The following is a 14,660-nucleotide window of genomic DNA, read 5'->3' as shown; positions in this document are numbered from 1 at the left end:
AGAAGTGGGGTAGTGTCGGCGGTTTATGGAGCTATTTTGGAAGAGGAGAAGGCACCACTGGAAGAGATCAAAGCAAAGTGGGAGGAAGTGTTGGGAGAGGATATGGAGAAGGGGTTCTGGTGTGAGATGTCCCGGAGAGTGAATGCCTCCACCTCGTGCGCGAGGTTGGGGCTGATACAGCTGAAGGTGGTATACAGAGCACACCTCATGAGGGCGAGGATGAGCCGATTCTTTGAAGGAGTAGAAGATGTGTGTGAACGTTGCGGAGCGGGCCCCGCTAATCACGTTCATATGTTTTGGTCCTGTCCAAAGCTAGAGGATTATTGGAAGGAGGTTTTTAGCGTAATTTCTAAAGTGATGCATGTGAAACTGTTCCCGGGCCCCCGGGAGGCCATATTCGGGGTGTCGGACCAGCCAGGGTTGGAAACGGGTGCGGAGGCAGATGTTGCAGCCTTCGCCTCGTTGATCGCCCGAAGGCGGATCCTGATAGGTTGGAGAGCAACCTCTCCACCCTGTGCCCTGGCGTGTTGGAATTCTTGACTCTTCAGAAGATTAAGTTTGACCTGAGGGGAAGGATGGAGGGGTTCTACAATTCATGGGCATTATTCATTATGTACTTTCAAGAACTGGATAACATCGAACATTAGTTGGGGTGGGAGGGTTGGGGGGCTGTGTGTGTTAATGGCGACTATGGGTGATCCCTAATTCCTTTTTGTCATTTGTTTGTGTGAACATTCGGGCTAATATTTGGGGTTTGGTGGGAGGATGGGATTGTTGTTATTGATCTGGGGATTGACATATTTGTTACTGATTATTGTTTATTGTTGGTGGGTGTAAATTTGGGAGAAAATGTGAAAAAGGAGGAGAATAAAAAATATTTTTATTAAAAAACAACAGTGGCGCCACACAAATGCCAGGCAATGACCATCTCCAACAAGGGGGAATCAATGATTACCCCTTGACATTCAATGGCATCATCATCGCTGAATCCTTCATTATCAACATCCTAGGGATTACCATTGGTCAGAAACTGAACTGGATTAGCCATATAAATACTGTGGCTACATGAGCAGATCTGAGGCTAGGAATCCTGCTGTGCATAACTCACCTTCAGCCTCTCCAAAGCCTGCCCACCATCTACAAGGCACAAATCAAGTGTGTGATGGAATACTCTCCACTTGCCAGGATAAGTGTCGCTCCAATAACACTTAAGAAGTTAAACATCATCAAGGACAAAGCAACTTGCTTGGCGGTTGGCACCCCTTCCACAAACATTCACTCCCTCACCACCGGCAAACAGTGGCAGCAGTGTGTAGCATCTACAAGATGCACTGCAGGAACCCACTAAGGCTCCTTGGACAGCATATTCCAAATCCACGACCACTGCCATCTAGAAGGACAAGGACAGCAGATACATGGGAACACCACTACCTGGAGGTTCCCCCTCCAAGTCGCTCACCATCCTGATTTGGAAATATATTGCCGTTCCCCCACTGTTGCTGAGCCAAAAACCTGGAACTCCCTCCCTAATAGCACTGTGGGTGTACCTACACCGTAAGGACTGTTGTAGTTCAAGAAGACAGCTCACACTGGTTAGCACTGCTGTCTCAGCGCCAGGAACTTGGTTCAATTCTGGCCTCGAGTGACTGTCTGTGTGGAGTTTGCACCTTCTCCCCGTGTCTGCGTGGGTTTCCTCCGGGTGCTCCGGTTTCCACCCACAGTCCAAAGATGTGCAGATTAGGTGGATTGGCCATGCTAAATTGTCCTTCGTGTCCAAAAAAGGTTATGTTGGGTTACGGGGAAAGGGCTTAATTAGGGTGCTCTTTTCAAGGGCCGGTGCAGACCTGGTGAGCCAAATTACCTCTGTAAATTCTATGATTCTATATCGGAATGGGCAATAAATTCTGGCCTCGCCAGTGAAGCCACATTGTGTTGATTAACTTTTTAAAAAAATTCTATACCCACTGCCTTCCCTCTGAAGCCTGAAGCTGTGGCTGCATTTGCACCTCTCTCTCTTGGAGTAGGGCCCTGGCATGGGCTTGGCTTGTGCCAGGGAAACGATAAGACCATGCAAATGATCTGACTCCAGAATCACTGATGGGTTCAGGTCAAGCTGGGTGTGAATTCCACCTGTCTAACTTTGGATATGGAGGTCGATGAATAGTGTGCCCGATATGTGTCATGATATTCAGATAAACATCATGGTGCAAACATACATACACACTGATGGACAGATCAACGGACCAATCAATACACACACAACATCACAGCCAATCACAGGCAAGAGCAGACACACTATAAAACGGGGAACACGACACTTCCCGCTCATTCCAGCAGGAGACAGCTCAGGGCACAGAGCTCACAGCAAGCCACTCAGACATTCACCATGTACTGAGTGCTTCTCCAAGATAGTGTTAGGGCTAGGTCCACAGGTTAGAGGGTCATGAACGAACCACAGTAACCAGTTTACAGATGTTGTTATTGTTAATAATAAAACGGAGTTGTACCATCCGCAACCTTGTTGGTTCGTTTATGTAGCAGAGCACCCAACACGACATAGTGCCAGGACTGGAACCCAGTAACTGTGAGACCTACCTACGCATCTTAAGGAATCCGCCATCCTGCGCCATGGACACCATCAGCCCGCCGCAGCCGCTCCAAATCGCTGGAAACCTCGGCGTCAACTGGAAGCTGTTTAAACAGCGCTTCCAGTTCTTCCTAGAAGCCACAGAAAGGGGGAATGCTTCGGACACCAGGAAAATCGCCCTCCTCCTCTCCACGGCAGGGCAACACGCCATCCACATCTACAACTCCCTGGTGTTCGCAGAAAGTGAGGACAAGACGAAGTACAAGACGGTCCTTCTCAAACTCGAGCAACACTTCAGCGTCGAGGTAAATGAGAGTTTCGAGAGGTATCTCTTCCAGCAGCGCCTGCAGGGTAAGGATGAGCCCTTTCAATCTTTCCTTACACACCTCCGTATCCTCGCGCAGTCCTGCGGTTACGAGGCCACCTCCGATTCCATGATTCGGGACCAGATTGTTTTTGGGGTCACCTCGGGCACCCTACGCCAGCAGCTCCTCAAAATTAAAAGCCTCACCCTAGCCACCGCCATCGAAACCTGCATCCTCCATGAAAACGCGACCAGCCGCTACTCCCAATTCCAGGCGGCCGAATCGGCACGGCAGGGGTCATACGCGGCCGAATCGGCAAAGCAGGGGTCCTACGAGGCCGAACGGGTCCTGGCGATCGAGTTCCTCGTGGCCCGTGGCCCGGACGAGGGCGGCCATTTCAGGCACTTTCTGCGGCCTCCCGCGCTTGTACGCGCCAAAAGAGAAGTCGATGCAGAGGGACGTGATGCGTAGGCGCGCTCTACGCAGGACCGAACTGCGCATGCGTGATGGCGTAACGAACGCCATGACGTCACGACGTGCGGCAACTGTGGATCTGCACATTTAAAGCGGCAATGTACGGCAAAGAACCGACACTGCCTCCGTTGTGGCAAAATGGGCTACTACGCTGCCTGCTGTCTAGCAGCTCAACCTGCCAACGCTCCCCAATTCCGACAGCCTCGCAGGGACGTGCGGACCATTCAGCCTCCGTACTCCGAGTCATACCCGGACGATATACAGAGCGGTGATACAGACGACCGGGAAGCCTTCCGCGTTGCAGTCATTGACAGGAACCGGATGTCTCTAAGCAGGACCCACCAGCCGATGCCAGTGAACAGTGTCAATCCGGGTGATGAATGGTGTGCCACCCTAACGGTCAACCCGAATTCGTCGCCCACCTACTAGGCTGGACTTTTGAGCCTGATTGAACATTGTGGCATAATACGTCAGTGAGTCCAATGTTAATATGTTTCTCTCTTTGTCATTACAGGAGTTCGTTTTGATGCTTGATGTTTACACTTGTTTTGTTTATGGTACAACCTGGTTGCTATGTTGCACCTGACACCTTCCTCTGTATATAGTTTAGCCTCATGTACATGTTGTAGATATTGCACACACACATTCAGCTGCACTCAGTACACATCTATATTTATTACCACATCGGCACATATTCTTGTAAAAAAGGGGGGGATGTCATGATATTCAGATAAACATCATGGTGCAAACATACATACACACTGATGGACAGATCAACAGACCAATCACTACACACACAACATCACAGCCAATCACAGGCAAGAGCATACACACTATAAAACGGGGAACACGACACTTCCCGCTCATTCCAGCAGGAGACAGCTCAGGGCACAGAGCTCACAGCAAGCCACTCAGACATTCACCATGTGCTGAGTGCTTCTCCAAGATAGTGTTAGGGCTAGGTCCACAGGTTAGAGGGTAATGAACGAACCACAGGAACCAGTTTACAGATGTTGTTATTGTTAGTAATAAAACTGAGTTGTACCATCCGCAACAGTGTTGGTTCGTCTATGTAGCAGAGCACCCAACACGACAATATGTACTAGAAGTAGAAATAGATGGAATGGAAAAATTCAGAAGTAAACATTGTCCATCACCTCACCATTATAAAAGTTAGATTTCTAATAATATTTGCTTCAGTTAAATTACAGTGATAACTATGTCTGTATACTTATTCAAGGGGCCAAGGCACTCTTTATGACATTGTTAGCAAAATCCATGGAAGAGATATGCAGAAATCAATTGTAATCTTTCATCTCCCTGGTTGAAAATGAGTAACTCTGCACTGACAACGGATTAATCTTTTTGGCTTTTTATTGCTAAGTACCACAACATACAATATTTATCCAGTGAGCCATCTGACATTGTTCTAAATCTCTTTCAGACTGTTCTCCCCTTTGATCCACAGGTGCATAGATCTATTGCCATGCGCACTAATAGTTGTGCTTGTAACTGAAAGGGATGGACTGTAATTCTAAGCCAATTTCATTTGATGAGTGTTCCCTGTGTAAAACATTTGGACGGTGCCTCAGCCCTTTACTGTTGAGTCACCTCACAGACCAGAATCTCCCCAAATGGCATTCGATTGTTAAACTGCTGCTTGCATCAAAACATGAGAACGAATTCAGACTATTAGAAAACATCCGCACAATTCTTGAGTGGCATCAGCCATGTTCCAGGATCAAATTTTCCAGTCTAAATGTGAAATGGTTCCCTTTCTTATGATTGTCAAATGTTTTATTTGTAAACTTTCGGGCTAAGTGCAAATAATTTCTCGCACCCAGACTAATCCTAACCTTAACTCTTCCACCTAATACGAGTCTTACAATTCTAATAATTTTTTTATCCCTAAATTGTTTAGTCACTTCTATTCTAAGTTCATCTCCATGGAACATTATGCCGATCGGCTTCTGAAGAACGGGTGTGCCAATTTGCTGCAGCAAGCTTAACCCTTGCTGACAATTGTTGGATTTTGATGCATGTAGTCAGACATGTATATCATGAAAATGTGTGGAGGAAGGAACATAATATACAGAAATAGTGAAATCATTAAATAGAAGCATTATTTAAAAATGACCAGGTTTTGAAGATAAAGTCCAAAGATGCTAATAATGCAGCCGTTACGAAGAAGTTTGCTCGACTTTCTGTGGGACACAGGAAGCTCTGATCCTATTTGTTTTAATAGTTCACTTGGATTCTGCACGCTGCTTAAAGCTAGTTCTGCAATAAACAATAACAACTTCAGAAGTTAAACAAACTACTGTATGTCTTCATTGGTTTTAATAATCATGTTCAGGTTATTGTTTCATTTTGGTTTGAAGGAATTAAAATAATTGTGGAAAGAACTATGCATTGCATTGGAGGAAATTGCTGCAAAAAATTATTAACATTGCTGTATTCAACTTTACTTGTGAACAACAAAAACTATGTTTAAATATTGAACGTATTTTTCAATAGTTTTGTTTTCAATATGGAAAACACTACACAGTTATCTCCCAGGCATAAAATACGGCATTAATTCTCATGATGGAAGCCTGTGGTATGATGTATATTTCCCTCAGCAGTATGGTAGTGAGAAGCCCTTCATTAGTAATAACAATCGGGGCTTGATTCTAACTTCATATAATACATGGGCCAACAATTTGACAGCAACAACGTTGTTAAATAGCTGAGGGGCTGTGTGCTGCAGAATATTTAGGTGGTTCCATCCTTTCATTTCTGGGTCCTAGCCTGATGAGATGATAAGTCAGCAAACATTTAATTAAATGGATCTATATAAAATGTGTTCACGGAGTCACAATTCATTGGTATTACCAATGCACCAAACTGGATATTGCAATAAGTTGGGAACAAGCTCATGAATCTCAGAACACACGAGTTTCTGCTTTGAGAAATTGCACTCTCAACAGGACTCTCAATGTGGAAGAGCAAGAACTGATCTCTTCACATTAGGATGTACCTTACCTTACTGTAACTTTGCAAGGGATGTTTCAAAATGAAACAAGCAATGAAAAAAAAGTGTGCATGGACTTCTGTTAGCTTGATTACCACAAATCAACCAAAGAACACTTTATTTCCCCTAAAAAGTAAGGGCTCTGTCACGCATCCATAGTTATATAACTATGGAGTTTCTAATAACATATTCAGATAGTCACAACTGTTTATCATCAACTATACTGAGCTGGTGTTTCAAAATATTTGTGGTTTTTTTTTGAAGCTTGACACACACCTCAGGAAATGTCCAGAAGCTGAAGTGGAATGTAGCTACACAAAATATGGTTGCCACGTCAGGGTAAGTAAGAATATTAATTGGCAAATAGCCAGTATTCCATATTTAAAATTGTAAAATGAGTGTAATTTTGGCATTATTTTTACAGGAAAAACGGAGGGTGCTAGAAGAACATGAACATTCTTATTTAAATGAACATTTGTTGCTCGTTGTTACAAACAATACTAAATTAGAGGAGCAGGTAATACTTTCTGAAAATTACTTTCATATTATTTCCCACCAATTCCGCCAGATGCCAGTGAACTCTGGTATTGTTGCAATCTGCCCTGCTCTTCCCTCCCCCATCCATCCAAACGTTGGGGAAGGAGGATATAAGGAGAAGTATTAAGTATGAGGATCCTGTCATCTTCTGTGGTTTCTGCCCCACCACTCACCATGTCCTTAGCATTGGCCACTCCAGTGATGGCGAGAACCGTCACCTCTCCCCTGCCTGTTAGTTTGTTTTGCCTCCAGTTGCCCCTCACCTTTTACTGCGCGAGAGTGGGAGGTCTGCCTGTGAGTGTGGTTTAATCTGCTTGGGTGATGTGGCATTCAGTGGGATGACTGTGTAGCTTGTGAGATAAGGATGCGAGGCTTGCAACAGTGCTAAGTGTCTAATGGTAAATTGAAGCTATGAATGCCAGGTAAGATTTCTGATCGATACAGATCGTCAGTATTTAAGTGGCACATTGAAGAGAGTCTAAGATAGTGGTCAATTTGATCGGAAATTGCATTTGTAGATTAATTCACTGACCTTCAACACTCATGTGAGGTCATTGCATTTTATGCATCACTGTATTCAGGTGCTTGGGGCTTGACCTGTACAGCTATAGAGTCCTCCTGTCTTCTCATCATTTTCCAGGAGGTCATTCTGGCTCCCAGTGAATACAGGACTTCCCTGCTGCTTTGCACCTTCCTCACCAAGGCCCTGACTGTAGTGGCATATCGGAGCACACTTTTTCCCATGTTTTGCCATCATTCAATTTATTTCCATGTCAGAATGACATACACATGAACACTCAGCAACTGCTCTAGCCAGGTGCCGACTGACTTTAATTATTGCAAGCTAGCTTCAACCTCGCCTCTCACAATGTTGTGCCCCCTGCTGAGACAAACAGCCACTCCACATCAAATTCAATGGTGTCTGCAGTTATGGCAATAAGCAGGCAGCACAAAGTTAGCCTGTTGCCTACATCACATTGGGTGCATGGTAATCATGCATCGTAAGCCCCCTGTTTTGGGGATTATTTAACTCTCATACTATTTATAAAGGTGCTTTAGAAAGAAAGAGCTTTTATCAATTTGACATTCTTCATGTCTTAGAAGGTGAAGCAGATAAATTACATTTGGAGGGTAGTTATTTTTGTTATGAAGGCAAATGCAGTAACCAATCTGCACTCTCTGTAATGTAAGATATTTATCCTTAAGATAATATTATTACTTTGAGACATGTTGAATGTGTTATTTTGAACTACCTCATGCAATCCATCAGTTAAACGGTATTTGAAGAGATATTCCAGTGATGTCATCAATTAATGGGATTGTCGAAGATCACGACTGACTTGGCCTTTTCTAGATGAACTCGGGAGGATCATCTACCATTTTACCATAATTTATAGATCATTCCATAATGAGATTTTGTTTGTTGTTTGAAGTAAATACAGGGAAATGCCCACAAAAAGCAGTTGTTGTGCCTCTGCTGGCCACAACTGACGAATGCAGACAGAATTGCCAACTTACAGTCAGGTTGATTTACCTTTAAATACAGCTTTTGTTATTTCTCGAAGACTTCACCAAGATACAGCTATGTGTTTATTTAAACAGTTACATAAATTTCAGACTCTCCGCTTGAATCAAGTATACCTCCCAGTAGAGAGAGCTTGGCCAGGTTCACTCTGAGGGGCACAAGCTGATGAGCTTTGAAAGTCATGTCTGCACATAAAAAATATGAACAGGAGGAGGCCATTCAGCCCTTTGAGCCTGCTTTGCCATTCATTATGATCATGGCTGATCATCCAACTCTATAGCCTAATCCCGCTTTCCCCCCATATCCTTTGATCTCCATCACCCTAAATGCTGTATCTAGCTGCTTCTTGAAAACATGCAATGTTTTGGCCTCAACTACTTCCTATGGTAACAAATTCCACAGGCTCACCACTCTCTGGGTGAAGACATTTCTCTTAATCTCTGTCCTAAATGGTCTACCCCATATCCTCAGACTGTGACCCCTGGTTCTGGACACACCCACCATCGGGAACATCCTTCCTGCATTTACCCTGTCCATCCTGTTAGTATTTTAAAGGTTTCTATGAGATCCCCCCTCATTCTTCCAAACTCTAGCGAATACAATCCTAACCGATTCAATCTCTCTTCGTACAGTCCTGCCATCCCAGGAATCAGTCTACACTCCCTCTAGAGCAAGAACATCCTTCCTCCAATATGGAGACCAAAACTGCACGCAATATTCCAGGCCCTGTATAATTGCAGCAAGACATCCCTGCTCCTGTACCCAAATCCTCTCGTTATGAAGGCAAACATACCACTTGCCTTCTTTACCGCCTGCTGCACCTGCATGCTTACCTGTGACTAGTGTACAAGGACACCCAGGTCTGATTGCACATTCCCCTCCTAATTTATGGCCATTCAGATAATTGTCTGCCTTCTAGCTTTTGATACATATGACGGTTGATCCCAGGTTATTGTTGGTTAAACCTCGATGGTATCTTATTTTATATGGTTTCAATTAAACAATCCTTCCAGTTCCAGATGTCATTTGAGCTTAACCCTCACGTTCCATAAACAAAGACGTTATACCAGACGTCATCCGAGCCTCTCCTCCGTGTTCCGAAGTCAAGGGTGTTATCAGTGATGTTATTGTCCCTAGTTCTCATGAAATCCATTTTGCACAGGGCAGCAATTTTCTTGTTAGCTTCTTTAAAGTTACAGTAAGAAGACTTACAGCACCATGTTAAATTCCAACAGGTTTGTTTGGAATCACTAGCTTTCGGAGCGCAGCTCCTTCACCTGATGAAGGGGCTGCACTCCGAAAGCTAGTGATTCCAAACAAACCTGTTGGACTTCAACCTGGTGTTGTAAGACTTCTTACTATGCCCACCCGAGTACAGCGCCGGCATCTCCACACCATTATCTTTAAAGTGAGTCATTGACCGCTTTTCTAATCTTTCCTTATGGCTCAATGTTGGCCATCTTTCCCACTCAGTACTGCTCTAATATTATCAGTGGTCAAATTGCATGCTCTGCACATAAAATTAAAATAGAGTTGTAGGTAAATATACAGGATAAATGTTCAACAAATTTTACCCCGTTCACATGCTCCCATTGAGCAGTTGTTGCTTAAATATGCACTCGTTCCATTTGCAGTAATTCCTGTATTCGTTAAGCTTTATTCAGACTGCTTTCCTTTGTTTCTTAATCCTAGATTTTAGATCTAAAAGAAACGTTACGTGAAAGAAATCAAGTCATCACGCAACTAGAACAACAAATCAACAAACTTGGCATTGAGATTAAACAATTAAGTGGGCACGTTTCCAAAAATGACGATGAAGTTGCAAAAACACAGGTAAGAGATTTCTCTGATGTGATGTAAATTTGGATTTTGTCACATTGTAGAAAAAATTAAAAGCCCCATACTCCCCAGAAAAGTGAAATTACTGGCAGCTTCACAACTCATGGAGTCATGAAATGTTTGCTGTAAATCAGCAGATCAGCACTGCACAGGGAAAGCCTGGATTTCACTCTTTGTATCCACACTGAGGGATTACAATGCGTAATCCATTTATTTTAAGGCTCTCATACTCTTACAGTAATTCGTTATGCAAATGCGAGCACTTAATTAATCTTGCTGTGATTGTGTCAAGATCACTAAGCCTACCTACTGGCGTGATGATACCTTTCTGGTTTGTATGACTACAGCACCTAGATAAACTTACTATCAGGCTCTTCGATAGAAGGTGTTTAAGATGATCTTTCAGTTTTTACTCGGAGGGGAACCTATAAGGCTGAAATCTTTGAAGTTTGAACTAAATCTTGAAAAATAATTTTCCAGTTGGGAGGCAATTTGGCGTGGCCAATCCAGCTGCCCTGCACGTCTTTGGGTTGTGGGGATGAGACCCACGCAAACACGGGGAGAATGTGAAAACTCCACACGGACAGTGACCCAGGGTCGGGATCGAACCCAGGTCCTCAGCGCCGTGATACAGCAGTGCTAACCACTGCCCCGTTTGAACTAAAATGAACAGCTGATGTGCGCGTTCAAACAGAACTTGGATGTGTAAATTCACTGTAAGACACTGAGGCATAAAGTCAGTCATGTCTCAGGCTTGACTTCCCATTAATGTTGTTCGCTGATCTCGCACGAGATTGAGGGGAGGCTCAAACACTTGGTTTCAAAGTCCCTGGACAAGAGAGCAATCAGATAATCCGTTGTCCGGTGACTCCTTGTTGGAGCATAGACAATTGAAGATAATATTGAACTTAGCCATGAGTCATTATGTAGTGGGCCAGCCTGCTTACTCAATGTCTAGTCTTTAGTTGAAAAGTAATCACCTGAGTGAGATGTCAGAAGCTCCCTGGGGATCTGTGCCCCAGCCAGGAGTTTTTCAATCGGAAGGGACGGGGGAGGAAATTACATTTAGGTTACTTCTGATTTATTTTGCCAGCCAAGATCTGTATTATAACTTTTACTTGCCTCTGTCTAGAGACTAGTGAGAAAGTGGACCTTGCTATCACGTGTGGTAGTTGAGGCAAATATTCTAGATGCAAAATATTTTTTTTTAAATAAAAAAAATAACTAAACCTTTGCAGTGAATAGCCTCATGTTTTACGTACATGGTGGTGACAGACCCCATCAGCCTCTCCTACTCACATATAATAATAATACAAGATGAAAATTAATATTTAAACCAAAAAATGAAACAATGTTTCACCTGAGACGCACTTGTGACATAAGCAGAATACTACACCATGTGCTGAAGAATTTGCCTTTTGCTTATTATTCTACTCCTAAACTAGACTTATTGAATTTTTGAAAGCTGTGTGATCGCCGTTTTGACATGTATCCTTTAACAGTTCTTCAGTTCAGTATGAGTTGTGCATGTTTGTGAGTCAATGGCCCATAACTTCCTGGTTCCCCAGCACTTCATTTAGGGGGTACCCCATGATGTGCTGAGGAATCCCACTAGGTAGTTCCCAGGTAAGGGTTTACTTTTTACCAATTAAGGGGTAATTTAACGTGGCCAATCCACCTCCCCTGCACATCTTTTGGGTTGTGGGGGTGAAACCCACGGAGACATGGGGAGAATGTGCAAACTCCACACGGACGGTGACCCGGGGCTGGGATCGAACCCGGATCCTCGGCGCTGTGAGGCAGCAGTGCTAACCACTGCCGCCCAGGTAAAGGTTTTCTTGTTAATTGTCCAGAAGTGCCAACTTCCCCTGGATAACTGTTCTGGGCTGGGAACCATCCGCCAAAGCAATTTTATCGCTAACTTCAAATGGTTCTGCCAGTTTTTCCCTTATAATTACTCTGAAAGAGTTAGAAAGAAAAAAATTACGCCTAACTCCAGAGTAACTATTTCAAAAACCCAGGCTGAGCCTCGCGCATACATTGCTCCCGGCCTAATCCCCCACCCCCACATTCCCAGTCCGACCACCCCCTAGCAATTCGCCGGAGATTGACACTCTGAGGAAGTTACTTAATTACAGAAATATAGTAACTTGGAGCAGGGGGATGCCATTTGGCCCTTCAAGCTTGTTCTGCTATTCAATATGACCGTGGCTGATCCTCTATCTGAATGCCATATTCCTGTTTTTCGCCCATACTCCTTAATGCCATTTGAATCGAGAAAAAATCTAGCTTTCTTCAATATGTTAAGTGACTTGGCCTCCACAAGCTTCTGTGGTAGAGAGTTCCACAGGTTCGATACATTTTCTTCATCTCAGTCCTGAATAGTGTACCCCGTATGCTGAGACTGCCCCCGGTTCTAGATTCCCCAACCAGGCAAAACATCCTCCCTGCATCTCGTCTGCCCAGACCTGTTAGAATTATATACGTTTCAATCAGATCTCCCTCATCCTCCTAAACTCCAGTGAATACAGGCTCAGTTGAACCAACTTCTCAAAGGAGAGTCCCCCCCCAAGTGAACCTCCGCTGCACTCCCTCTATAGCAAGTATATCCTTTCTTAGGTATGGAGATCAAAACTGCACGCAATATGCAAATATGCAAAGCTGTAATTAACGACTTGCTGATTTTTCTTTACTTTCTTGATCCATTTTTGTTTTGATTGTTATTTTTAATATATTTTTGCATTAAAACAGAAAATGCTGGCTGGACATGCTGACAAAATAATAACCATTGAGCAGCAATCGCAACAACTTTGCAGAAGATTAGATCAAGAAGGAAAAAGTGAAATCGCAGAACTGAAGGAAATTATTAATGGCTTGAAGGAAAAAGTGGAACGTACTGAAAGCAACATTGCGTCACTAGGTCCGTATTACATTCAACTTTTTGTTGCTTTTCATTAGTAGTTGCTTTTATTTTCAGGTTTTTTTTTCATTTAATGTAAATTTGACAATGTTTTCTCGGTTTTAAGGTAATGTTCTACCGAACTGCTCAAAATTTGGCAATGGGTGGAGAATTCTGAATATATATTATACCCATAATGACTCAGACAGGCCATAATGACACAGGAATGTGTTTTCACACAAATGGTTCACTTGTAAATTACTCCAAATAACAACTCTAAAGCATAAAATGTGGAAACATTGCTGATTAGATACCCAATTCTTTTTGTTCCCAATTAAGGGGAAATTTAGCGCGGTCAATTCATCTACCCTACACATCTTTTTCGGGTTGTGGGGATGATACCCACACAGACACGGCGAGAATGGGCAAACTCCACATGGACAATGACCTGGGGTTGGGATCGAACCCAGCTCCTCTGCGCCTGTGAGGCAGCAGTGCTAACCATTGCACCACCGTGCTGTCCTACATTGGGTGATTTGAGAGAGAAAGCTAGTTGTAAAGGTATATTTCGTTCTAACATTTATAACTCCAAAGCAGTTTTGTAGAATATGCTTCCTCTTGAAAATAAAGATTATATGCTACGATATATAAAAGGTAAGACAGAGGCAAAAATAGACATAGAACCACTGGAAAATGTGGCTGGACAAGAAATAATAGGAAACAAAGAAATGGCAGAGGAACTGAATAGTTACTTTGCATCAGTCTTCACGGTGGAAGACACCAATGGGATGCCAGAGCTCCAGGAGAATCGGGGCAGAGGTGAGTGCAGTGACCATCACTAAGGAGAAGGTTCTGGGGAAACTGAAAGGTCTGAAAGTGGATAGATCACTTGGACCAGATGGACTACACTCCAGAGTTCTAAAAGAGATCGCTGAGGAGATTGTGGAGGCATTGGCAGTGATCTGTCAGGAATCACTGGAGGCAGAAAGGGTCCCAGAGGACATCAAAGTGGCTAATGTAACACCGCTGTTTAAGAAGGGAGGGAGGCAGAAGATGGGAAATTGTAGGCCGGTTAGCCTGACTTCGGTCATTGGTAAGATTTTAGAGTCCATTATTAAAGACGAGATCGCAGAGTACTTGGAAGTGCATGATAAATAGGACTGAGTTAGTACGGCTTCGTCAAGGGGAAGTGATGTCTGACAAATCTGTTAGAGTTCTTTGAAGAGGTAACAAGGAAGTTCGACAAAGGAGAACCAGTGGGCGTGATTTATTTAGATTTCCAGAAGGCCTTTGACAAGGTGCCGCATAGGAGACTATGAAATAAGTTAAGAGCCCATGGTGTTAAAGGTAAGATTCTGGCATGGATAGAGGATTGGCTGAACAAGAACAAAGAACAAAGAATAGTACAGCACAGGAACAGGCACTTCGGCCCTCCAAGCCTGCGCCGACCATACTGCCCGTCTAAACTAAAATCTTCTACA

The 14,660-nt window shown here is 43.7% G+C and overlaps 1 protein-coding gene across 3 annotated transcripts in view; it reads left to right on the top strand.

Annotated features, from left to right (window-relative positions):
* LOC140425398 (TNF receptor-associated factor 5-like) overlaps positions 1–14,660 on the top strand; it is a 74,766-nt gene that overhangs the window by 50,892 nt on the left and 9,214 nt on the right. For all 3 annotated transcript variants that reach the window (XM_072509643.1, XM_072509633.1, XM_072509623.1), the window contains exons 7-10: positions 6,644–6,718; positions 6,804–6,896; positions 10,134–10,274; positions 13,032–13,200. In XM_072509643.1, coding sequence (XP_072365744.1) covers positions 6,644–6,718; positions 6,804–6,896; positions 10,134–10,274; positions 13,032–13,200 — 478 coding nt within the window. The remainder of the gene's footprint in view (positions 1–6,643; positions 6,719–6,803; positions 6,897–10,133; positions 10,275–13,031; positions 13,201–14,660) is intronic.

This window comes from Scyliorhinus torazame, chromosome 1 (genome assembly GCF_047496885.1).
Source record: "Scyliorhinus torazame isolate Kashiwa2021f chromosome 1, sScyTor2.1, whole genome shotgun sequence".
In the NCBI taxonomy this organism is placed as follows: Eukaryota; Metazoa; Chordata; class Chondrichthyes; order Carcharhiniformes; family Scyliorhinidae; genus Scyliorhinus; species Scyliorhinus torazame.
Note: the sequence above shows the minus strand (reverse complement) of the source record. Positions and strands in the feature narration are given on the sequence as shown.